We start from the raw sequence: 26,933 nt of genomic DNA on the forward strand, positions 1-26,933 counted from the left end.
AGTGATAAAAAGTGGTGAACCTCATTTCTGTTTCTCCTTCCCATTGAAAAAAAAAAACGTTCAGCCTCTTTCAGTGGTGAAGGATGAACCATGCTTTTCTGTAAAATGTAGCGACGAACTAAAAGACTGAAAAAACTTGAGATTAACAGAAAATAAATGTGTCCATCGTTGTGACATTGATATTCCATAGTCATTATAGACTCCATGCAGCCTGAGATTACTCACGATGCTTGTGATTTCCAGCGGCAATACATCGGCTTCTTTGCTCGAGGGTTATTATATATGAAGTACTATTTGCCTAATACATGTCAATCATTGACTTAACCGGTGGTTTTGTGAATTATGAACTTTAGTGCATATTTCTGAGGAGGGAACACCATGTTCTCTTGTGCACCATGGAGACACTCCCATACGTGCTCTTCCAGTGTCGGTCAAATGTCCAGTCACCGGTGCACCGCGGTGACCAATCGTAAGTATCGACTTGCATCATGTAAGTGATTTCAAGGACCTCCAAGACAATCTTACTGCATTGAATCACACTTTGTTTTTGATATTTGCCTGCAGGGATATTCAACTTGCTTAATAGTAGGTGTACTTCCAGATCCACCCGAACTCTCATACCCTCGATGATCCATAGGCATACTCTGACAATTGCCTATAGATACTCAATTAATGACTCAAATTTGTTAGTCGTTGCATCCTGACCTCCTATTGAACATTACTCCATGACTTATGAAGACACTTGGAGCGTATTTTGTGAGTATCGAGTCGTCAATGGTCAGTCAAATTACTGTCTACAGTTATACGGTGTTCCTTTGAATTTCCATTATCCCTACAATAATATATTCCATCCAATATGGCGCATCCGATTTCTGAGGTCGATGACGCAACAGCTAGGCTCGTGAATGACATGTTTTCGCGCTTTTAGAACGATAACAAAAATCTACTCTAGTCCAATCCAAGAATCCTTTCAAAAGGAGTTTTCCGGACTTCATGATCGCTTGGATGAGCAGGAGGGCCGACTGATGGATTTGGAGATTCAAAAAATATCGCTGGTTGACGAAAATGCTCGTCTTTCTGCTGTTGTTGAGGTTCAACGCACCCCAATGAATAATCTTCGTTTGACAGCTGCGGATCTGGAACAATATTCGCGGAGGAATTGTTTAGTGTTCTTTGGTTATGAAGAAGAAGACAATGAGGCTTCTCCATGTATATTGCCGTTGAAAAGACAGGACCTATCAGAGCCCCGTTGCCGTAGAGACCGCATCACACAGAGACCTCATCTCTAACATCGCGGAAGATCACCTTGGGCTGAAGATCTCTAAGGAAGACATTGACCGCTCACATCGTTTGGGTGATCAAGCGAAGCGTCCTTCAAAATCCAAGGATGGCAAACCAGCGAACAGGCCACGTCCTAATGTTGTGAAGTATACCTCATACAGACAACGTCATGCGGTCATCTCACATCGTCGTCTACGGAAAGGTTCAAACATCGTGGTACAAGAACAGTTAACTAAAGCGAACCTGCATTTACTCAACAGCGCAAGAAGGAAACAAAGTGCCCTCTTTGTGTGGTCAAGTGATGGTTGTGTCATCGTGAAAATGAAGACAAGCGGAAAGACAATGAACAAAGTCATTCGAGCTCAGAGTGACTTGAATGCTCTGTAAGCCTATCCTCGTGTGGGCTAAAGGCCGATATATCGTTTGCTCTTTCATATATTCCAATTTATAGACGTTTGTATACCCATATACTTGGATTTATGATTTTCTGCACTGTTTTGTTTTACCCTCGTTTATTTGTAATGTGATTTTTTATGCCTCCTAGATATCCTTGTGTTTTCTGTAAAAAAAAAAAAAAATCAGTCAAAAATAATAAAAATGCTAACTTGCTACGTTGTGTACTATTTACAATTATTGGGGCCATCTTGAATGTTCTAGCGAATCCCGATCTTTTTCCTGAATCAAATGGTGATTGGGCATGCAATGTATGTCTGTTAAAAATGTTGCCGTTTGGTGACTCTTTTAGCTCTTGTATTGAAGTAGAATCTATAAGCACGGTCGCTGAGCCAATGACAGTGACAACTGAAGAATAAGATAAAGTTAAGAATAATATTAGTAATTTACAATCTTAAAAGGGCCTAAAGATTGTTCATTTGAATTGTGCATCGTTGATGAAACACATTGATGAAGTTAGAAATCTTGCTTTTGCATCTGATATGGATATAATAACTCTAAGTGAAACTCACTTATTTCCTGTGGGTGATGATCGTGAAATTAGTTATACCTGGTTACACATTGTTACGGAGTGATAGAAATAGACAAGGTGGTGGCGTTGCTGTATTCATAAAAAACGATATAATTTTTGTACGTAAGGATGAATTTGATATATAAGAGATATGTTGGAATTGATTGTAATAGAAGTAAAACCTGAGTTGCAAAAAAAAAAAATCATTTTATATCATGTGCTGGACCTCCCAATTTGAGTAATGATTTGCTTGTGGAATTTGAAAAAAGTAATGATGAAAATTGATGATTTGAAAATGTCATAATTATCATTGATTGGGAGATTTGAGTTATGACGTGATGAGTACATGTATACCCTGGCACACGAGAAAACTTCTGGACATCATGGAGTCCTTTAATGCTACACAGTTTATTCATGAGCCCATAAGAGTAACTCAAAGCAGTGCGACAACAGTTGATCTTATATTCAGTAATAGTGACAACAATATATGTGACAGTGGAGTAATTGAAACGTCTATTAGTGATCATTATATGATATGTTGTGTTGTTGGAAGGTTTAAATGTCATAATATTGGGCAGCATGAATATAAAACTGGAAAAACGTTTCCAACATTTTGATGAAGAACTTTTCATTAATGATGTTAACAATATCGATTTTGACTGTGTATTTTAATCGAACGATCCGGAAAAGGCCTGCACTATTTTCTCTTCTTCGATTATGACTGTGGCTGACAAACATGTATTACTATGGAAAAGGCGTATTAAGCAAAGAGATTCTCCTTGGATGACCGACAGTATTTTGAGATTGATGCCAGAAAGAGATAAATTGAAAGCCCGACGGCCGTAATCTGGCAGAACTCCCTAAGTCGACTTTCGTCGATTTTCAGGTTTTGAGAGAGTGTTTTGTGTTTTTTTTCTCATGCTCTTTCAAGTGGGCCCAAAAATGAGTTGTGGTTCGGTACAGAAAGTTATTTTTAGAAAGTACTTTTAGCAAAATTCCTAGGGAGAGGGGGCGATTAATCTGGCAGAACTGCGTAAGGCGAGATACGAAATGAGTTTTCAGATGTTAATCAGGCAAAACTGCGTAAGTCGACTTACGACAACGCTTGGACCAAGATGTTTCTGCATCCCGCACGGACACGGAAAATCCTAACACGCACATGCGCGGCCTTGGTAGCGACGAACGCGCTGCGCGTTGTTTAGAAGTTAACTGAATGTATGCAGTAAGACGACAGTCACGCTAAAGCAAGGAATCCAAAAGCAATGACCCTCAACCCTAAATTGCCACTTTCTTTCCCTTCGTAGACTAGCAGGCTTCAAAACAGATCAATATGCGGTATGCCTTACTATTTAATTTTGTTACAAACTTTTTTCTTTTTTTTTTAAGCCTAGAGTTTGCATCTTGTCTGACATCACGCTCCCGTCAACCTTAGGCCTAGGCATACTTATTACTGCAGCACTTGTCCATTGTTAGTGTACGTGAAATCAATGTACTGTGCGGTAGGTTACGCGAACTACAATGTGATACTGCGCTGCTGGTTAAAGGCGCACAGTACCGGTAGAGTAGAGGGCGCTGTTGGTGATACTGCCGACCACCGTTAACATTGATACTAAGATTGCCGAAGTTGAGCTGTCATCAAGAGTAAAGCGCGTAGGTGTTGCTAAGTAACGTTGCCTTCGTTGTCTTCTCTGCGCATCACGCAGTCTGTAGTAATGCCAAGGTGCGTGCATATGTGCTTCTTATCATGACATCACAAAAGAAGTTTGCTAAAGCTGTCATCTTCCTCAGCTGAATCATGGGCCGAACTGTGATCAGACCACTGACTACAGTGGATCAGACTTCTTCGGACTCGGGGAAATGCGTCACAGCGTAAGCGCTAAAGAGAGGTCTATAGCGTAGGTCTCTATAGGAAACTTGCGCCGTGCCCCCGCGTACGCATTTGACTACACCACCAGGACCATTTGCCTTTAAGTCCATTTTTTTATCCATAGCTTCTCATTTTGTGTTTCAATGTAATAAATGGTCCGTTTTCTTGGATCTATCAGATTGATCTCGAGAAGTTTAATGAATATCTAGGATGTACCGTCCATAAAAAAATAATGGCATTTTCGATCCAATCCTAAAGAAGTCAGAAATTGGCCAACACTAACACTTTAGTTTAACAATTAGACCCTAAAAACTATACCGGTACAGGTAGAGTTTCTACTAAACCTAGGATTTAGGAAGATCTAATCATGCCGTTACTTAGGCCGAATCGCAGGTTTTTTGTCTTTACTTAGTTTTCTATTTTTTTTTAAAGATCTTATTCGGCATAGACAGTCTTTAAGTTTGTAATATAAAGAATCTAGAATCTACAGGTTAAAAGCTAAATTATTACCATTTAGCCCTAGAAATATATCTAGATCTGTTATCTATACTATAGACATGAGGCAGTTTAGGCCTTACGTTGTTGTTAGAGATACTAACGTTAAGACTAGATTCCCAACAGACAGTCTAGCTCTAGATTTAGACCGTATCTAGATGTAGATCTGAGTGTAGACTAGAAATTAATTTTCATTGATATCAGGCTGTTAATAATGCCCAATATAAACGTCTGGATCTAACAATTGTTATACCTAAGGTTAGTAGACCTACGTTGTAGGCCTACGTCTACGTAGAGAGTAGAACATTTCTACCCTGTACTGTAGTAGGAGTATAGTACGGTACTGCACACACTAGACCTAGGGTAAGTGTTTATTTCCTTTTTCTGATAGAGCTGTAAATGAACCTTTAGCCAGAACTAGTATTCTATAGTTCAGAGTTAATAGGCCTACAGCCCATATGGTCTAGGCCTACTCTTACTTAGGGCATAGAGTAAGAACGATGGGTTCTATCGTATGCAGATCCTTCTACCGCTCTACTCTAGTCTCTAGATGGTCTAAGTGTAACGTAAGACCTGAATAGACTACAGTCTAGACGGTCTACAATTTAGTACAAACAGAATTTCCTAATAGAGATTTCTTGACTCAATGTCTGGGGCAGGGTTTACTCAAATCATTTAGTGTAGAGCTCGACCTAGCCTACTGTCGTTTAGTCTGGATCATCAAACTCTAACGCGTCAAATGAGAAACATGAATTTGAATCTTACATGTAGACATTATTATCTACTTCTACTTGAAATTTGAAAAAAGTAGAACGTAGTCTAGTGAAAATCGTATTTCTTATTCTCAAAACTGTAACTTTTATAAAAAATGAGAATTGATATGTCTAGATAACAAATAACATTAGACTACAATAGCTTCTACATCTTCTTTGGACAACTGATTGGAACCTATGCCTAAATCTCATACTGATTAGAAGTAACTGATCTAGTGGTCTATATCTAACGTTTTAGACCCTACATCTAGGCCTACGTTTCTACGAATTCTAGACGTAGAAAGACGTAGAAGAGGCTAGACTGTAGCACCTAATTATCAGATACCTTGTAATCTTAACTAGGTCTTGAGTGGACATAGTTTCACATCTAGTCTAATATCATTCTTAATCCAAGCGCAATGCTTCATGAAATCGACAATGACCCAAGTAGCAGCCAGGCTTTTAATGTAGTGGTACTTCTCGTGCCGCTAAATAAGATTGAAACATGAATACAGAAGGACAAGTTGTACTCGATCAAAAATATTCATTGTTTTGACACTGCATCCGCTGAATAGTTAGGGGAATGCACGGTAACCTGCTAGACAGTCCGCAGAAAAAAAAAATAGATTGAGATACGTAGTTCTGGCTGATGAACCACGTATAATATGATAGCCCTTAATCTCTCAGTATTGTAAACCGACAAATCATTCATCGGTACCTTAAATTCCGGCTCTTTATACTTCCATTCATTCAACGATATAAGTGAGCATTTTTTTTTTTGCTTGATTTCTTTCTCATTTTTTTTTCGTTCGTTCGTTAACTGGAAAATAAAATAAGGCGCGGTAATCCAAAGACTCGTCAATCCGAAAATTAGACAAAATTCGTAGCTCCGAAAATAAAAGAAATGTACCGTTATCAAAATGACAAAATAGGGTGTTGTAAAAAAATGGTAGGATATTACGCAATGAAAAACGAACAGAAATAAGAACTTTCAGACAGACATCTACAAACAGAGACATGTATTCATGAATACACACAAACACACACGATATACATATACTTATTGACGACCTGGAATAGTTTGTGATCCTTGTACTTGTGTTATTAATGAGAAATGAGTATCTATTCCTGAACCTCCTCCTCTGTACGCCATTCTTCCCCTCTTTGACATCATTGGTGAGCGATTTACATATCATTTAGTTTCGGAAAAAACAACTTTATTTCATTCTCATTTCTAAAAAACTTTATTGCATTTTGGAATAAAAATAATGTTTCTTTTTTTTAATTTCTCGATTCAACGAACCTTATTACATTATCAGATAAACGAACCTTCGCAATCAAGAGCATTATTGTTTCATATTTGAATTTCGATAAACGAACCTTTAGGTTTAAGAAATTTGTGTGTTTCGGAATAACGAATCTTCATAATTACGAGCCATATTTTAACGTACCTGAAAGAAGGAAAATTGACACCGAATCATTCGCCTGCACGTCTTGTGTATTAGAATGATATATTTGCAAAAAGATGTAATGTATCAAGTCTTTCTTTTTCTGTTCACATTCTTTTCTATCATTCATACTCCTTGAGAGCATATTGAAATATTTTCATCTATCAATTACAGTAACCATGGTCCTTAATAATGATTTACTGCTCACTGTAGTTGTAGATGTGGCAATATTAGTCATGCTAGTTCCTTTTTATTTAGGATGTTTCAGTTGTCAATGTCTAATTTGTAAAGTAAACGAGACGTCTTCGGACTTTGCCATGATCTAGCAAAATATCACTTACAGCTAACCGTCAAAAGATTCGAAAGCTCTAAATCCTCCAAATTTGTCAGAACCACTTGGCAAAGGTAGAGACCCTCATCTGCCACTTCCAAGTCGGTGATAACTAGGCTAAAGTTTTTGTCCATGTTGAACCTTTTCTCAGTACTCTCAAAGTTCCCATCGATGAATCCAGCCTTCGCCGCCCTCGGCTGCTGATGTGAGGCACTCTCCTTGACCCAGATCACAGCTTGAGCCTCCCCTTGGAAGTGACATGGCAGCCGAATGTCTCTCCCTTTCCATCCTCGAAAGATTGGGGCAGTGGTTTTTACTGTGCATATAGTAAAAGCAATTTTGATATTTTAACCAAGACAGTGAAATCCTTGGTTCTGTCTTGACCTTTTCATTCACATGTTTTTTTTCTATTCTATCTTATTTAGGGGGTTGTTACTAAGGAAATTAAGAAACTGTAATTCGACCACTTTTGTGGTAGATCGATTCTGCATCAAATATGATTATGTTAAAAACCAAGTGAAGTGTTTCCTTCCAGGTTAAAGGAACGTTCAAGCAAGAATAAGCTAGAAAAAAAAGAGACTATAATAGCAGATTACAACTATCCTGCCGGTATTGTTTATCCGCACTGCAGTGCATACTGTGCCAGTATGTGTTATAATGCACTTATAATGCATTTCTTCTACGTTGACGTACAATGGATAATTATGATTTTACTAGCGTTATAGCTGGTACCCTCAAACTAATTTATGTTGACGAAGGGCAATTATTTATCAATCAGTGTTAAAACTATTTTTATGTTTTTACTTTCTATGGTGTTGTGATATTAAACATGGGAAAAGGGGGGGGTGAAATAAGTTTATATATATATATATATAAGGTGAAATAAGTTTATAAGGTATGCATTCATACCGGTATATGCACCCAATCCTTCGCAATATTAACCCAGGGAGCGTTTTATCATTGCACTTACATCATGAAGTCCAGTGTGCTCGTTTCCACGATGGCGTGTGTTGTACCATAGTCTCACTTTCCCCTTTTTTCTTCTTTTTCCCTTTTTTTCTTTTTTTCCTTCCTAAGTTAATTTTATGTCAGTTGACATTGGTTTCTTTGATTTTGTGTATGTATTTTCCGAGGGTCCCATACCCTACAAGCTTTGCTTTTTAGTGGGACCCTCCATTTCCATTCTAATCCTTGTATTATGTAATTATGTATATGTATATACCTGAGAAAGGAATTTCTGTTACTCGTGACCACATGTACGTTGTCTTTGAAATTGTTACAAATATGTTCTGTAAATGTATTGTATATAATTTTCCCTGTTTATTCAATGGAAATGGAAATAAAGTTGAAGTTGAAGTTGAAGTTTGGCTGAATATCACAAGATATTTTCTTTAATTGAATTTAGTAGATTTTCCTTTTATCTTTCATTAAGCCCGATCTACTCTTTATTACCTCGTGAATAGTGAAACACTGTTCATATAGTTATTTTTTTCATGAAATGTAAAGCTGGTGTCCGAATGGCACTTCCTTTATAAAAATATACCTCTATCAACATTTGTCTTATATACAATAGTCTTATATGACGCTTGTGACAATAAACATTTCATGAAGTTTGTATCATTGGACATTAATTTAGCAAGTCAAACACTATCGAATGTAATGCCACAGTGTCACTCTCTGCGTGACCAATCAAACATGTATAATTACTGTTAATATTTCATGGCAGTCGAGTTGGCTCTGTTGTTTTATACAAACACACCTTTCAGCGACACTGTTAGCTTCGCATTACCTAACATTGAACGCCAAGTTATAACGAGTGAAGAGATACACTTACCTTCTACAGCTAGGCCACACATGAAAGCAGCCAATGTTAGTAGTAGCACGGGGCCGTATTTTCTATCCATCGCAACTAGGCAGTCAAAGATTGATATATTTGGTAGAAATTAGAGTGAGGACACGTTTTAATCCCAACCTCAGGAAAACCTGTGCAATCCTTTTTACCACATTTCTCTAAATGAGGTAACAGTCGAGCAAATCCCAAGCAAGGTAGGCCTGTGTAACCTTATTAACTGCTGGTTTTCATGAAAACAAATCAATCATGACGTGAATGGTTCGAGTCCCTGGCTGTAGTATGTACCCCTGGCAAGGTACTAACTTTATCCTCATCCATAATGATTATTTCTTGGGAGGGGACTGAAGGCTGATGGCACGCGGTTGCGTGCTTATAAGCATACAATGCCTTCTTAGCAGTCACGCAAAATAACATCTACAACATCTTATCAACTCCAATCAATCAATTTGAGACAAAGGGGATTCTTTTTGTAGAATTTGTTTAAGGAAGTATTGCTGTAGCGCAGCAGCCGTCAGCCTGCTAAATGTGTTGACTTATCCCTATTTCGCAGATCATGTAGTATACACTTAACATACTGTTGACAGAGTGGGCGTCGTTTCATAATGGACGTAGTTCAAGGTTCAATGACGGATATATTTGAAGAGTTTGTTTGCAAAAACCGATAAGCCCATATTTGCCAAATGGAGATATTTGCAATTAAAGGTCAAGAAAAATAAAGACAATAATAAGAAAATTTTTGCTTCTTTTGACCACAACTTCAAAAATATACCTTTATATGTAGTGACCAATATATCATTTGAAAGGTGTTATTTTGTACTTTATGACAGAGATCGTACTTCAAAATCTTAAAAAATGGACTTATCGGTTTTTGCAAACAAACCCTTCATTTGCATTTACATACTGGTGCATGATTTTAATCTCGAATGATGAAAAGAACGATAAATTCTAAATTGAAACTGTACAGATTTTGTATCACTTTAGTGGCCAAAGGCAATCCTGACATGTATTTCCATGAGTATTCCTAATTCAGGTGGGTACTCACAGGCCGAGGAAGTTTTTACATTTAAAATGAGCAAAGCATTCGGTTGGCATACAAACTCACATTCATATTGAGATTCATTTCACTTGTAAGATACCGTATATAATTACTAATTTACTAACACTGAGCATGGAACCCTATCACAGAATATTATATATGTGTGTATATATATATTGTGACGAACTCGCCTTCTCGTCGTGAATTAAGAGAGTGTATTTGACTGTCTGTACAAATGCCTCCGCGAGCCGTTTCAGGATGGCCGAGTAGGCGGGGTTCGTTTTGTTGCAGTTTACAACGATCCCTTTAAATTATCAAAACTACTAGTCTGTACGCTACCATGTGATATGTTGTGTCAGAAGCAGCTCACCAACACAAGCGGCACACATACCAAGTTCAGCATCACTTAAAGTATGTCAGTCCCAAGCGTCACTTGTAGATGGTGTTAAATTGGTACACCTAATTTTGTTACCAACATCAGCTACCAACTTCTGCTACCAACTTTTGTTACCAACTTTTGTTACCAACTTTTGCTACCAACTCAGTCACGCTAACGTGGAACACCTTTCACAACCATAATGGTGGCACAGGTATCGTTGATGAGCACGGGGTAAAGTGCTATATCGCACCGTTACCAACTTTTCCAACTTCCTCAGGCGACGACTGGAACTTGGATTGGGCACAGGGCATATGCGACAAGTCACATTACCACTTCTCCCGAAATCCAACGGCGACGACTGGAACTTGGATTGGGCACGGACTATGCGACAAGTCACATTACCATTATACCCGAAATCCAATGACTTGCTAGTTGGTCTTCTCAAGAACGGTGCTCCAACTCAGAAACATGTACCACCACTCTGCAAGCTTGTTGTATTGTGGTAGATCCCTCAAGAAGACACAGTGAAGACAGCAATTCAAGAAGACATGTACAGTTTATTCATGTAGAAGTGAACATGAACAACACATTTGACATTAACATACACGGGCTACTTGTTGCGGACTATGTCACACAACGGCCAGTTTATATGCCTCCCCTCCTATCGCGGATAAAGGAGGCAATCCCGCACGGCCGTGAGCGACGCGGAAAATACCCGCAGTAGTCGTTCAAATTATTTCAAATGTCGGCGTGGTTATCAAATTCGTACGACGATTATACATTTTAGCAGTATTTCTTGCACATGGTTACTATAATTCGGCATGTATCATCGGTCTAAACCGGAGTTGGTATTAAAATAATCCAAACTTGCCCATGACAAACAAGTAACCACATATTTAATAATAAATGTTAAAACTCATAATAATGCACTACCACATTACAGCATTTGCCCAACGTTCCGATAGTGCCCCCTTTCTATGCTATAGGCACAATTGATCATAACAAATTATAATCGAAACGGTTAAATCGAATCGGTTCCACCGAATTTCGTTACATGGCTTCCCTCCCCATGCAGGCTTCGTCCCTGGAGCCGAACATAAGAGAGCAAAAAATGACAACAAAAATGTAGTACTACAAACATTATTGAACGTTTTGCTCCTTTACAAAACTCTACGTACAGTCCATAACAACGTTATGAGACAATTACAGTCTTTAGTTCAAAGCTGTCCAACTGTCATATAGACTAATTGTTCGTCACAATCTCATCTTTTAAGAGTTTAACAGTCTCTTCGTTTGATTTCCTGACCTGGCTGCTCCCTTGCAGCAGACAGGTCGACACGAGGGATGTCACATTTTACCCTGGCATGGTGTGCCAGAATGAATCAGATGTATGACGAGAAGAACGGACGCGCCTCAACGGAGATCGGCTCCTCGATCGGGGTAGATAATCAGGTGGCCTTCCCGGTGACCGAGAATAGCGTGCAGGTGAGGAAGAGTCGTCACACACTCGTACTGGTGCTGCTCTGCTGACATTGACGCACTTTTGAAGTGTAGCCTTCCTTTGTAGCTCTGCTTGGCCTGTAGAGAACACCGCTGAGTCGTCTCTCAGAAGCTGGTATGCCGATGAATTGCTTTCTAGAGGAGTCCCTGTCAAACTACATTGACAGAAGTCATCCAGATGGGGCGGCACACAATTCTGAGTTATACCTTCGTCGAGAGGCGTGGTCTCCGTGTCGTCCTCAGCAAGGCTGGTAAGGTTGGCTGACGCTGTCCCTTTTTCCAACATCGGTGCTGTCGTTGCTGCACATATCTGTTTCTCATTGTTTATACATGGGAGAAATACCCATGGAGTATGCAGCTGCATGTTCTGGAAGTCGAGCGTGGTTTGCAGACCAATCAGGAGATCCAGACCGAGGATGCCCTCAGCTCTTATGTCAGCTACTACCAAGTCAACATGGCACAAGCAGGAGCCTAGCTGAAGTTCCATGGTTGCATGTCCCTTTGTTTTCAACCGAGATCCATCTGCTTGACGAACGATGCTTGTCACTGGTTCAAGCGATGGCTTTCGCTCAGGTCTCATTCGCAGGTACATTCCTTCTGAGACATATGACTGCGATGCACCACTGTCTACCAGAAACATCACCTCCTGCCCATTCACGTTCAAATTCACGTACAATCCTTTCTGGAACGTGGATGACAGAAGTGAAGCTGCGGAACTAGGTAGTGGCGGTTGAGACGTCTCTGGTTCGGATGCCTCTCTGGCTGGTGTGCACCCGTCGTCTGGAGGATTCGTACCCTCCTTGGATGTGTCCTCCTTGTTGTCAGAAGGCTGACTATCCTTCTGTTCGTTTGTAGGGAGTGTCTCAGTCTTTAATGCCAAGTCGTTTCTCGGCACTGGCGCTGGCTGCTCCTTCTCCCTCTTCTTTATTAGATCGCTGACTGCTTCGATCATGAGAGTGGTGCTATTTTCAGACACCCCCATGGATGTATCAGCAGTGTCTTCATCCTTCACATCTACTACGTTATCTTGTTGTGCGTCCTGTGACAACAAGACCCGGTTATACTGTCGACGGTCACTCTCCATCCGCAAGAATGCTTCTGTGTTGAGAGCAGCTTGGATTGCCTCATCGAACGTACGAGGCTGAGCCCGGAAGAGGCCGATTCGGATATCCCGGTCAACTATTGCATCGAGAAAATGACCTCGAGCCAATTTATCTTGGCCCGCTTCCTCGAATTCAGGATATGCCATGGATGTAAGCTCGCGAATGCTCTGTCCTAGCTCCTGCAAACTTTCCTTCGGTCTGCGTCGCCTGGTACGCAGTTCTGCCAGGAATACTTCTGAATGCGAAATAGGTCCAAAGCGGTGCTTGAGACGGTTCACAAGTTCTTGGTACGTCAACCGACGTCTCATCTGCTGTGCTGGTACTTTGACAGCAGCTCCTTTCAAGCTGGCAGCCAGGTACTGGAGAGCCTCCACTTCCGTCCAGCGGTTAACTCCAGCGCAAGCTTCGAAATGACAAAGATAATCCAGCACAGGTCCTTTGCCATCATATCTGTCTGGTATGACAGCCGGTTTGCTAGTTCCGTTGCCCTGAACATCATAATGACGTCTCTGGTCCCAGAGCTCTATTCGACGTTGCTGGTTCGGGACAAACTGGTGTGGCATTACATCTGGTTGTCCTCCAAATGTAACACACTGGTCACTTGTACGAGATGAATGCGACTGCTGCATTGGAGCTTGATGCTGCTGAGATAGTAGCTTTGCCGATGGCGGAGCTGACAACTCCACCTGTTCATTCGCATCTCCAAACAGCTGAGGTGACACCACTGGTGAGGGTGGCAGTGACGACTGGTTACGGCGCCCTCCAAATGTCATCGGTGAGCAGCGTGAGTTAGGTACTAAAGTTGGTGCTACTCCAGTTTGTTTGCGAACCGACTCTGACACCTGAGCAATCAAGTCGTCGATTTCGCTAATCTTGCTCTCAAGCAAAAGTGACAACTCCAACAATGGCGTTTCGCGTGCCATAGTGAAAACACAGTTAACTACATTTATTCATACAAGTTACAAATAGGGATCCCACTCCTGACACCATGTGTGATGAACTCGCCTTCTCGTCGTGAATTAAGAGAGTGTATTTGACTGTCTGTACAAATGCCTCCGCGAGCCGTGTCAGGATGGCCGAGTAGGCGGGGTTCGTTTTGTTGCAGTTTACAACGATCCCTTTAAATTATTAAAACTACTAGTCTGTACGCTACCATGTGATATGTTGTGTCAGAAGCAGCTCACCAACACAAGCGGCACACATACCAAGTTCAGCATCACTTAAAGTATGTCAGTCCCAAGCGTCACTTGTAGATGGTGTTAAATTGGTACACCTAATTTTGTTACCAACATCAGCTACCAACTTCTGCTACCAACTTTTGTTACCAACTTTTGTTACCAACTTTTGCTACCAACTCAGTCACGCTAACGTGGAACACCTTTCACAACCATATGGTGGCACAGGTATCGTTGATGAGCACGGGGTAAAGTGCTATATCGCACCGTTACCAACTTTTCCAACTTCCTCAGGCGACGACTGGAACTTGGATTGGGCACAGGGCATATGCGACAAAGTCACATTACCACTTCTCCCGAAATCCAACGGCGACGACTGGAACTTGGATTGGGCACGGACTATGCGACAAGTCACATTACCATTATACCCGAAATCCAATGACTTGCTAGTTGGTCTTCTCAAGAACGGTGCTCCAACTCAGGAACATGTACCACCACTCTGCAAGCTTGTTGTATTGTGGTAGATCCCTCAAGAAGACACAGTGAAGACAGCAATTCAAGAAGACATGTACAGTTTGTTACATGTAGAAGTGAACATGAACAACACATTTGACATTAACATACACGGGCTACTTGTTGCGGACTATGTCACACAACGGCCAGATTACATGCCTCCCCTCCTATCGCGGATAAAGGGTCGAGGCAATCCCGCACGGCCGTGAGCGACGCGGAAAATACCCGCAGTAGTCGTTCAAATTATTTCAAATGTTGGCGTGGTTATCAAATTCATACGACGATTATACATTTTAGCAGTATTTCTTGTACATGGTTACTATAATTCGGCATGTATCATCGGTCTAAACCGGAGTTGGTATTAAAATAATCCAAACTTGCCCATGACAAACAAGTAACCACATATTTAATAATAAATGTTAAAACTCATAATAATGCACTACCACATTACAGCATTTGCCCAACGTTCCGATAGTGCCCCCTTTCTATGCTATAGGCACAATCGATCATAACAAATTATAATCGAAACGGTTAAATCGAATCGGTTCCACCGAATTTCGTTACAATATATATGTATGCAGATATATATATATATATATATATATACAGGGTGTCTAAAAAAACAACAACTACACACTTTTGAATTGGCTGCCAAATAAGAAACATGTTATTCTCGGGGAGAAGATTTATATGTTTGGATAGCTTATGGACTCAACTTTCATATGACACCAAGAAGTCTACAAATAATTCATGGTTGAATGAGCACTGCTCACTTTTGTAAAGGGTATGAAAATTAGGCTGCGCAGGAATTAGCCTTTTAAATTTGTGACAGATGAGTCCGTTGGAGCTTACAAAAATAAAGTTGATATGATAAATTTATGATTAATTGCGATCAGTTTGGATTTTCTGAGTGAATTTTATGGTTTATTATTAAACTAAACTTTTATGCATGAGTAAACCGCAGTTGCATTCATTTTATTGTAGCATTGCAAATTTCCCTGGTAGACTCAGTGGTGTGTTCATGTGAGTAAAGCGGGGTTCCCACTATCGTACAATCTATTACGAACGCCAAGATTGGACATTTGTAACTGATCGTGGAAGTTTCGTTAAACTCGTCTGAAATTTTACGTTTGGAAACGAGGTTATGCGAGTCAACACGTGTTGATTAGCTTGGTTGCGATATGGTCACGATTGGTCTATTTCAAGCAATACGATCTCTCACGATCTGGTCTCCCGTTCAAATACGATCCGAAAGGATTGTCCCGATTGAGTCCATGATTGGTTCCGATCTACTACTATCATTACCATCGGGATCCCCGATTTGGTGCGTGCAACTACATTCTGATACGTTCCAATACGAATACCGCGAACCAGTGCGGGCTGTTGAGATAAGATACGATATCTTTAACGATCGGGATCACAAGCGACCCCCATTTAAGGTGCGATTGGACCCGAATGGATTTCATTGTTTCCTCAACTTCTGCAGAGTGATTAGGACTACTATCCACAACCATTGATGATGGCAAAGGTTGACGGGTTGAGGATGATGAGAACGTGACCTTTGCAGTATTGCTAATGACGATTACGTTATCATCAGATAGAAAGCATCACCTAGGCCAGCCACTACCTCAGGTAGTCCCTCCTCTAATTTAACCATAAAGAAATTGATAGAGTATTGAGTCGATGTGCTCATCCCCCCCCCCAAAAAAAAAATGCACAAGATCAGATCATTGCCCCATCTTCTCCAGAAAAAAAGATCAAGACATATGTTTTCACATTTCTTTGAAATACATGAAGAAAATATGAAATTGAAGCTAAAAAAGAGGATGGGATCTTTTTGAATACGATAAGATTATGTGTTATACGCTCAATATAAGAAAGTTGGCCGAACTGATAGCATTGCTTGTGTGTTTGATTTCATATTCGCATAGTATGTTTCATATGCATTTTTATTTCAAAATGTCGTTATCTCATCTCATAGGGTAATGAAAGTTTGATTTGTTTGGCTTGATTTATAGTTTTATTTAACAGTTTCTAACAAAACCTACATATACACACAACAGAAGGTAATTCTCCTACGTCACTTTAAAAAAAGAGTCTTAAGCAAAATTATTTCGCAGGGGTATTGCTACACTTATTCACTAACTTCTATGTGAAAAACAATGACAGTGTTCTTGTCATGTCATGAAGTCATGCACGAGTCATCCACCACCCACATCCACCACCCCACAAAGTAACTTTTGTGACTTTTGAAAATTGACCATTGTCGTGAATGTAAGGTCTTACATTCACGACAATGGTCAATTTTGAAAAGTCACAAAAGTTACTTTGTGGGGTGGTGGATGTTTCAGCAGTGTATATATACGATTTGCGATTAAAATAAGGACAAAATAATGTGCAATATAAGCAGGAGAGTGAAAAAGTCGAACCCGATCAACACGATTAAGAAGAACGATTAGATAAGATATGCTGCGTTTTGGTACGATCTAAGACAATCTGATGCGATGATCATGATCAAAAATTAATCGTGTTAATCGTAGAAAATGTTTGAATCGTCCAAAAATTTTCTACGATTAACGCAATTGCCACGATTGACCTCAAGATCTGATACAATCTAATACGATCTGATAAAATCACCACGATTGCTTCACGATTAAGACTACGATTTCAATCGAGGCGCCAATCGTGATAGTTGGAACCCCGCTTAAGGATGAGGTGATGGTACGTGTTGCAATTTTCATGTTAAACACTCTTATTTTTTAAATCTGTGACATGAATGAAAACCTTCGCCCCACATAGCAGTTATTTTCAGATTAGTAGAATAGCTCATTGATTTACTTAATAACCAGATGGGGATTGTGTAAATTCATTATTCAAATACATTTTGTAGAAAAAGGAATGTCACAGCTACTGGCTACTTATTATTCAGGTTTACCCATTGGCTTGAGTATAAATAACTGACATATTTGACAATTTTTTTTTTGACAATCCATAATTGACTATTCAATGTTACATAATCCCTACCTGGGCATTAAGTAAATCAATGAGATGTTCAATATGGGGTGGAGGTTTTGTACATTATCACCTCATCCTGACTCACATGAACACACCACTGAGTCTACCAGGGAAATTTGCAATGCTACAATAAAATAAATGCAACTGCGGTTTACTCCTGCATAAAAGTTTGGTTTAATAAACCATAAAATGCACTCAGCAAACCCAAACTGATCGCAATTGATTATAAATTTATCATATCAACTTCATTTTTGTAAGCTCCAACGCACTCACCTGTCGCAAATTTAAAAGACTAATTCCTGCGCAGCCTAATTTTCATACCCTTTATAAAAATGAGCAGTGCTCATTCAAGCATGCATGATTTGTAGACTTTTTGGTGTCGTATGAAAGTTGAGTCCATAAGCTATCCATACATTATAAACTTTTCCCCCTGAATTATATATTTCTTATTCGGCAGAGTGTTAGTTTAATTTGAGACACCCTGTATATGCATATATATATATATATATATATATATATATTACATGTATACACACACACACACTATCAAATTGCCTTAAACGTGACAGTTTAGATAGTAATATTGACTGTAGAATGTTGATATCATTTGTGCAAGATGAGTACGAGTTCATAATATCATGGACATTTTGGTCTACTGGCTGTTTTCCACCACCCCTTGCGCGTGTGTTTCAATCCAATGTGTTTGTTGTTATTATCCAAGTCACGTTCCCGTCAATGTGAACATGGGCGTGTCTGTCTTTGTCTCTGTCTCTGTCCTTGTCTCTATTTCTGTTTCTGTCTGTTCATTTCTCATAATGCAGTATATCATCTACTTTATAAAAGTGTCCCTAGCATGTTGAAAATTATCGCGAGGCTACCTGTTATAGGCCCAACAAGCGCATTATTAGCAGGAAGTGAATACCATTAAATTGAGACAATAGTTTGCCTCATTTCAAGGCACAGGTGTACTTAAATTACATATCCTTATTCTATTTTACATGACAAATATAGAACAGTCAAATAAGATATGATGATCACTCTTTGTTTTTGTTCATACGTTTCATACCAAAAGTCCGTATTTGTTAGAGTAAAATCGTTGCTCTTTTTTTAATATATATAAATGAAATGAACGCATTATCATTATAAAAAAGGAGGGGGCAAACCGTGCTTAAAAGTAAGTTTATTATGCAAATACATGGAAACATGGAATCAGTCACATCATTCAACGGTGAAGATGGAGATTTTAGCGGGGTATTAATGGGGAAGGGGTTTGATTCCAGAGTTGTATAAGCATTTTCTTTTTGGTCATAAGAGATCATAATTTGAAGTAAAAAAAAAAGGCAGACGGGATGTAAGCCTGCAAATTACCGAACTACTTTTAGTGTTGAAGTGCTGCAGTACATCCTGGTATTCACAGCTTCATGATAAACCACCGCTGAGCCAGATGAGGCTGAATCTTCAACAAGAATGTAAGTTCCAACGTCAGAGGAGCATAGGCCTATACTGTATCTCAAAAGAGGAAAAAGCAAGGGTTATTTAGGCCTATACACAGATGGTAGCTGTCTCTTCTCGTTGGGCTTCTAATCTAACGTTGGAATTGAGTATATGAATATAAGAACGACCCAAGTCCAATTTTTTGCCAAATTCAGTTTGACATGGGAAATTGTAGCTTATGCATGGACTCATCTTGTGTATAAATGATAAATCCTAATTACCCCCGGAAGTGCCTGAAATAAATGAGTTAAATCTTATATGAATGTAAGAATGAAGGACTTGGGTCATTCTTACATTCATATTATAGCGCCCTCTCTCGTCCTTCTCTCATCTCTATAGCAGAATATCATGTATATGAATCAAAGAACGACCCAAGTCCATATGAATCAAAGAACGACCCAAGTCCATCACACAAAATGGCCTCTCCACAATTAGTGTTAATGTTAATTGTCATAATAATATATGTTCTAATTTGTATATACAATGTTGCCTTCCCTGTGATATCTTCACTCGGATTGACACTACGAGTGTACACCTTGGTGCCGGGTTATAGACTGCACTGTATTGTGGTTTATTGCTGAACACTTCATACTTCTGACACAAGGTGGCGCTATTACAACTCCTCCCTTCTTAATAAAAAAGTTCTGTTTACATACATGTGAATACATGTGTGGGTACAATATAATATATATAAAAGGCTAAAATAACTGTAATGCAGGCTTATGCATTTTTTTTTTTTTTTTTGCCTTGTCATATAACTTTGTTACCCATGCAATGCATAATATCAAAATGTTAACTCCATAAAGGATCACTTTTCCTTTCTAAATAAAACATTTCTTTCACATAGAAAATGTTTACAACTGTGCTTTTGTTCAAAATGTGTCCTATAGTCATTTTCACTCATTTGTGTGTGTGTGTCTATCATTATACAATCAAATATCATGTCACCTTAAAATAGTAAATGAGTAACCAAAGTAATACCAGTTATAATGTGAGTTTAGAATATCATCAAAATCTGTGATGCCTTCAATCTCAATCAAATACATCCTCAAAATATGATAAGTACATGCTTGTCATGTGACTTCTTAATAAAGTAGTACATCTCCTGTGACCCGCATGTACAATATACACTTATATTTATAAGTTTTCAAATCTGTTATACATATTATCAATGCCACTTTAAACTCAACTTCCGGTGTACATAAAACACTCAGTTTCATGAAACATTTATCTGGCATTATTTAAATATAAATTCCAGTTGTTGTTTTTTTTTTTTTCATCAACATTTAAAACTTAAACTACAGATTATAAACAGCTGTAAGTTTGCAGGAATGTACATGTATGCATGTACAAAAATTGAATGTTAACAAAAACATTTCAGGTATAATCTATAATTACCTGTATGTTCAACTTTCATTGCATTAGTGCTACATTTTTTTTATAATAATAAAAAATCAACTTAAAATTAGATACATGTATGCCTTTTTGCAAACTGTTTCAAATTCCTTTTTTTTTTTTCTTTTGTATGCCAAAATTTTGCAACATATACAGTGTACTCTCATTATAAGGGAAACACTGACAAACACAATATTTGTAATGGGCCCAATGAGTTTGTTATTACAAGAGCCCACTGTATGAACAGATTATTTGTGCAACACTTTTGTTATTGCTGTATTTTGCATTACTCCATCTGCAAATTTAGCAATATAACATTAAAACAAAAACAAACAATGCATAAACTACAATTTTGGCATTTCTGTTTATGCATCAAATTTGACCACAGGTTTTCTTTTCCTGACTGGATACCTTCCTTGTCCAAACGTGGCTGACCCACCTACCTCTGATTGCGGTGGGGTCAGTCTCTGACCTACATCTGTTTCACTAGTCTCTAGTCCAGCAGTTTGACTGCTACTCACATTTGAACTTCCATTTACATGTTGGTTCAATCCCTCACTATCATTTGTACGTTCATGTACTTCATTTTCATGCATTTGTGCATGTGTTTCAGTCATAGTCACATTTTCTGATTCATCTGGTTTCTCCTCTGTTCCTAACTCAGCCATTTTCATTGTCATCATGTGATCAATGTGTACCATTTTCACTTTCCCACTACCGAACATCTTGACCATGTAGGTTCTTGGCCCACATTTTCTCACAACCCTTCCTGGTGACCATTTCACCCACTTTTGATGCTGGTTTTTCACCTTAACTTTTTGGTTTACCTCCACACATCTTTCTTTCACTCTACCTCTGTCATGATTTTCCTTTTGTTTTTCTTGTTTTTCCTCTACAGTTTTAGCCAAGTTTGGTTTGAGCAGTGTGAACCTTGTGTTTGGTTTTCTTTTCAGGAACAGTTCTGCTGGTGTCTGCCCCGTAGTGGTATGAGGTGTGTTTCTGTATGTTATCAAAAAATTGGCTAATTTGTGTGACAGTGATAACTGTCTTTTCTTTGGATTTTGGTCAAGCATTTGCTTCACTAGCGCGCGTTTCACAATTTGCACTGTGCGCTCAGCTGCTCCGTTTGAAGCTGGATGGTACGGGGGTACCCTAGTGTGCTTTACACCATTGTTTTTCAAAAACTGGGTAAAGTCTTCTGAACAGAATTGGGGTCCGTTGTCAGACACGATTTCTTCAGGGAAACCGTAGGATGCGAACAATCCCCGCAAAACGTCTATTGTTTTGCTTGAGGTTGTTTTGTTCATCGGAAACACCTCAACCCACTTGGAGTGACTATCTATCACAATCAACAAGTTTTGCTTCTCTATCTCTGCATAGTCTATGTGTAGCCTCTGCCACACTCTACTCGGCCATTTCCATGGCTGCAATGGTACCTTTGGGGGTTGTTTTCCTACTACTTGACACGTACTACACTGTTCTACTATATGTTCAATGTCCTTATCAAGACCTGGCCACCACAAATAGCTTCTCGCCAAGCTCTTGGTCAGGCACATACCCATGTGCTGATCATGCAGATCTCCTAACAGTTTGTCTCTGTACTTCTCAGGGATTATCACCCTAGATCCCCACATCACACAACCTTGATCTATTGAGAGTTCATTTCTCCGTACAAAGAATGGTTTGAGTTCAGTGTTTGACATGTGGTTTGGCCATCCATTTTGTACGTACTCCTTCACCTTTGACAACACTTTGTCTGTTTGGGTTGCCTTCCTAATGTCATCTGCTGTGACTGGCAACTCATCTACATAGGAGAAATAGAACAAGTCCTCTGGGTTTGGAGTCACTTCTGATGCCAGGGGTAACCTAGACATTGCATCAGCGTTACCGTGCTCCGCTGACCTTCTGTATTGAATGTCATATTGATATGCTGACAGTATGAGGGCCCACCTTTGCATCCTAGCTGCAGCCAGTGTTGGAACATGCGCAGTTGGATTTAGAATGGCTGTCAATGGTTTATGGTCTGTTTCAATTACAAACCGTCTGCCATAGAGGTATTTGTGAAACCTGCGAACACCAAAAATCAAAGCAAGCGCTTCACGCTCAATCTGCGCATAGTTTCTTTCACTGGTACTGAGTGTTCGGGATGCGAAGGCTATGGGTCTCTCTTCCCCATTTTCTAACACATGTGAAATCACAGCCCCTACACCATATGGTGAGGCATCACTCTGCAACTTCACTGGTTTGTTTACATCATAGTGTACAAGCATGGTACTCTCTGCCAACTGAGATTTGCACAGTTTGAACGCTTCTTCACACTCACGTGTCCACCTCCAGGGTACATCATTCTTCAGGAGCTCATTTAGAGGGTGCAATATGGTAGCCAAATTTTGCATGAACTTCCCATAGTACTGCACGAGTCCCAAAAATGATCTGAGCTCAGAGATGTTCCTGGGGGTGGGCGCGTTCTTGATGGCATCCACCTTACACTTCATGGGGTGCAAGCCATCCTTGTCAACTCTGTGTCCTAAGTACTCTACTGAGTCCTTGAAAAACTCACACTTCTGTGGTTTGACACGAACATTGTGTTTCTCGAGGCGTTTCAGTACCTCTAGCAGTTTCTCATCATGTGTGCTCTTATCTGGAGCTGAGACCAAGATATCATCGAGGTAACATACCACACCCTCAATCCCTTCAAGGATTTCTGTCATGACCCCTTGGAAAATTCCAGGAGCTGTGGATATGCCAAAAGGAAGCCTATTAAATTCAAATAGACCCAAATGTGTATTGATTGTCAGTTTAGACTTTGATTCATCATCTACACCTAACTGTAAATAGGCATTTGTCAAGTCCATTTTGGTAAAGACCTGCCCGCCTGTGAGGGTACTAAACAGATCTTCTGCAGTGGGTAGTGTGTCTGGCATGTTACCTTCCAGTACCTGGTTTATGGTGACCTTATAATCACCACAGATTCTGACACTTCCGTCTGACTTAGGTACTACTACAATGGGTGTTGCCCATTCACTATTGTCTACCTTGCTGATAATGTTTTCAGACTCAAGTCTTTTCAGTTCTTTTTCTACTTTTTCTTTGAGTGCATACGGCACAGCACGAGCTTTACAATGTACGGGACTAGCGTCCGGCTTCACACGAACTTTCGCATTGTGACCTGTGATTTGTTCTCCTTGGGCGCTGAACACTTTAGGATGCTGTTTGATCACGTCCTCCGCACACTTGAAGTTTACGCGAACATGGAAGATGTCACTCCAGTTGAGCTTCAAGGTTTGTAGCCAATTTCTACCCAACAATGCTGGCTTATCTCCCTTGACGACCACCAACGGCAAATCTGCCTGTTGCCCCTTATATGTGACTGGGACCTGAACGCTACCCAACACTGGGATTTTCTCTCCAGAGTAGCTGCGCAACTCGATTCGCTTCGCGTCTAAAGGAATCTGCTTCAGCTTTTCCATGTACACTGCTTCTGGTATCACACTCACTGATGCTCCGGTATCGATTTCCATTGTTACAGGGGCTCCTCCTAGCTCCACACAAACTGAAAATGATCCGTTTTGTGCTCTGGCTGGTTTACCGGTAGCTGTTGAATTACTATATATCGTGTATATAGCAAGTTCGTCCTCCTCAGTGGTAGGTTCCTGCTCGAGGGTATGTAGTGATTTACGATGTCCGCTTGTGGATCCTGAAGATCTGGTCTGCTTTGAAGTAGGCTTGTTTTTGTGTCGACAAGCGCTGGCGATATGCCCTTTCTTCTTGCACGAATAGCACTCTGCATTCTTAAATGGGCAGTTCATTGGCGAGTGCTGTCCTGAGCATCGGTAACAAGGCTTCCCTGTCCTGTTACCATGGTTACTTGTCCCTGTGCTTGACTTGGGTGACTTCGCTTTATTTGTCTTTTGGGCGGGATGGTACATCTTGTGAACTTCCCCTGATGACTGGTGCTGCGCTGAGGCTGACGGGCGCACTGCCTTAGACCCTTTTTCAGCCAAATCCATCTGGATTGCAGTGCTACATGCCACATCAAAAGTAAGATTGGACATTGTCATCAACTTGCTGCGTATCCTCTCACTCCGAAGACCGCACACAAACCGATCTCTCAAAGCACGATCTTGGAAATCTCCAAAATTACAGTGGATTGATAATTTCTTCAATGCCACCACGAAATTCGCGATGTCCTCTTCTGGCAGTTGACATCTAGTGCCAAAACGGTAGCTTTCCGCAATCTCCAGCGGTTTAGGGTCAAAATGATCCCTTAGTTTATTCAGTATCACTTGGAGTGATGTGTCTTTTGGCTTTCCCGGTGCCAGGAGATTTTTGACAGTTTCATACACTGCAGGGCCAACTTCAGTGAGAAAAATTGCCCTCATTTTGGTCTGAATTTCACAGTTTTTACGCACAGACTCTTCATCAGTAGCATCTATCTCTACTATATTGTTTGCGGCAAAAAATAACTCCAAACGTTCCACATAGGCACTAAAAGTCTCACGACTTTGTTGGAACTCACCCAGTCGTCCAATGTAGCCACTGGGCGCCGCCATCTTGGATTCCTATTCTTGACAGTCTCACCAACGGTACGTGTTGAATCCAAAAATAATCAGTCGGAAATTTAAGCTTAAACTCCACTAATAGTCCTCAAAAACATCTCAGTGGGACGGTAGACATCATAATCTACTCGAAAAACAAGCTTGGGATTCCGCTCATCCCGACCTCGTCGCCATATTTGTGATATCTTCACTCGGATTGACACTACGAGTGTACACCTTGGTGCCGGGTTATAGACTGCACTGTATTGTGGTTTATTGCTGAACACTTTATACTTCTGACACAAGGTGGCGCTATTACATTCCCATCACAGTTAAATAGAATATTATTGGACAAACAAAAAAGATATGAAGTTTTTTTTAGTTTACTCGAAATGGTCTTCCATGGACTTGGGTCGTTCTTATATTCATATACTCAATTGTGCTCGGTCAGGGGCTTGGTGGGAGCTGCAACTACTCTTTCTCTCTCTGCCTGAGGTGATGAGCGGTGTCATAGCTCCTCAAGGTCTTCAAACGATACTCAATGAATCCGAGATCCTTGTCATACAGAAATACTCCTGAAATATAAGAATGCATTGTAAGTCAAAGCTTTTTCTTGAGTGTCAACGAATTTGACTTTGGCACAGAGTTGACTAAAACTGATGAAGATCTGATAGCAATAGAAATACACGTAGTGGCATTCTTGTGGAAGAAAACGAGAAAAGGTTTATCATAAATGAACAGTGCAACTGGCATGTTGGAGCTTAAGTTACATTACGTTACGTTGAAGTTTACGTTCATCGAACCTAAGTCATGGAATCAGGCCAATCTGCACACAAAATTTATTAGACATCTATGAGAAGGTACATCAAAGAATAGATTATCAAAATCCCCACATTGCCTGTATATTTGCCAAATGAGTTAATAAAGAAATAGATGCAATTTCCCTGTAAAGGCCCCCTTTTTTTTGGGGGGGGGGGGGAGGCTCATGCCCATAACCTGAACAACTTTGGGTCCTTGCCCCTAACTTAACAAGGATGATCAACTCCTAGTTTGGTTGCTTAATTCTGTCCACTAGCTCTGGAGAAAAGTTGAAAATGCTGAAGTTTTTGCAAGCTAGATGAATAAGATACCATGTATGTCACTTAAGCTTTCTGCTAAAGAGGGCTAAAAAAGTTGTAGATCACATAAACTTATGAGTATAAACTTAAATGTCCTTTTGCACCTTGTGTGGTGTCTCACAAAGTGGGGTACTGCATTGCAACTGCCTTGGCTACAACGTCTTTTGCTCACTACTTTGGTATCTGAATTTAAAAAGAAAGCAAGAAGAATGTTAATCATATTCTACGAAGCAAATATATAACATCAAAAATTTGGCCCTCATTTTAATCTTTTAAGGGGCTGAACTATTTTCATGTTTTTTTCTTGGCATTAATTTCTATTGCAATTCAGTACCACTGTTTCAAGTACATTTATTGCTACTTGAGCCAAATATCAGTTAATACATATGAAAATTTCATGCAGATAGGTTAAGTGTGGATGTGCACAGTTAGTAGAAAAATACAAGATGTGATTATCCATTGAACTTCATGGCAAATCAACTCCCACTTTTTTATTCATCATTGTGATAATTATATCATAAGTATTAGGACTATTATCATATACATGTGGCCCGATGGGGCTACAAAGAAAATAACTCAGCGTGGAGTCTTGTACGTACACTCTGTTTACATGTTTCATACAAGTAGATCAGTCTTTATTTTTAAATCTATAACCATCACTTCATTTGCAATGTTAT

General features: G+C 39.8%; 1 protein-coding gene across 1 annotated transcript; it reads right to left on the bottom strand.

The window, feature by feature from the left end:
- Positions 1 to 7,140: 7,140 nt before the first annotated feature.
- LOC139721127 (uncharacterized) lies at positions 7,141 to 25,153 on the bottom strand. The gene is made up of 6 exons (XM_071632456.1): positions 23,722 to 25,153; positions 22,924 to 23,334; positions 22,340 to 22,404; positions 12,846 to 13,046; positions 12,113 to 12,215; positions 7,141 to 7,427 (listed from the first exon to the last, which is right to left on the bottom strand). Exons 1-6 carry the CDS (start codon positions 25,151 to 25,153, stop codon positions 7,141 to 7,143), a joined length of 2,499 nt encoding a protein of 832 aa, XP_071488557.1.
- Between the last annotated feature and the right edge of the window lie 1,780 nt (positions 25,154 to 26,933).

Source organism: Diadema antillarum, unplaced genomic scaffold, assembly GCF_040938485.1.
Source record: "Diadema antillarum isolate AM-2024a unplaced genomic scaffold, OU_Dant_1.0 scf00000139, whole genome shotgun sequence".
NCBI lineage: Eukaryota > Metazoa > Echinodermata > Echinoidea > Diadematoida > Diadematidae > Diadema > Diadema antillarum.

What these genes read in the sequence shown, in the direction of transcription:
- LOC139721127 (XM_071632456.1), bottom strand. Translation starts at nt 25,153, where the DNA reads ATGGCGGCGCCCAGTGGCTACATTGGACGACTGGGTGAGTTCCAACAA. An exon ending in GGACGCTAGTCCCGTACATT is followed by an intron (nt 23,335 to 23,721) that starts GTAAAGCTCGTG and finishes GCATATCCACAG; the next exon opens with CTCCTGGAATTTTCCAAGGG. An exon ending in GACCACGCCTCTCGACGAAG is followed by an intron (nt 7,428 to 12,112) that starts GTATAACTCAGA and finishes CAATCTTTCGAG; the next exon opens with GATGGAAAGGGAGAGACATT.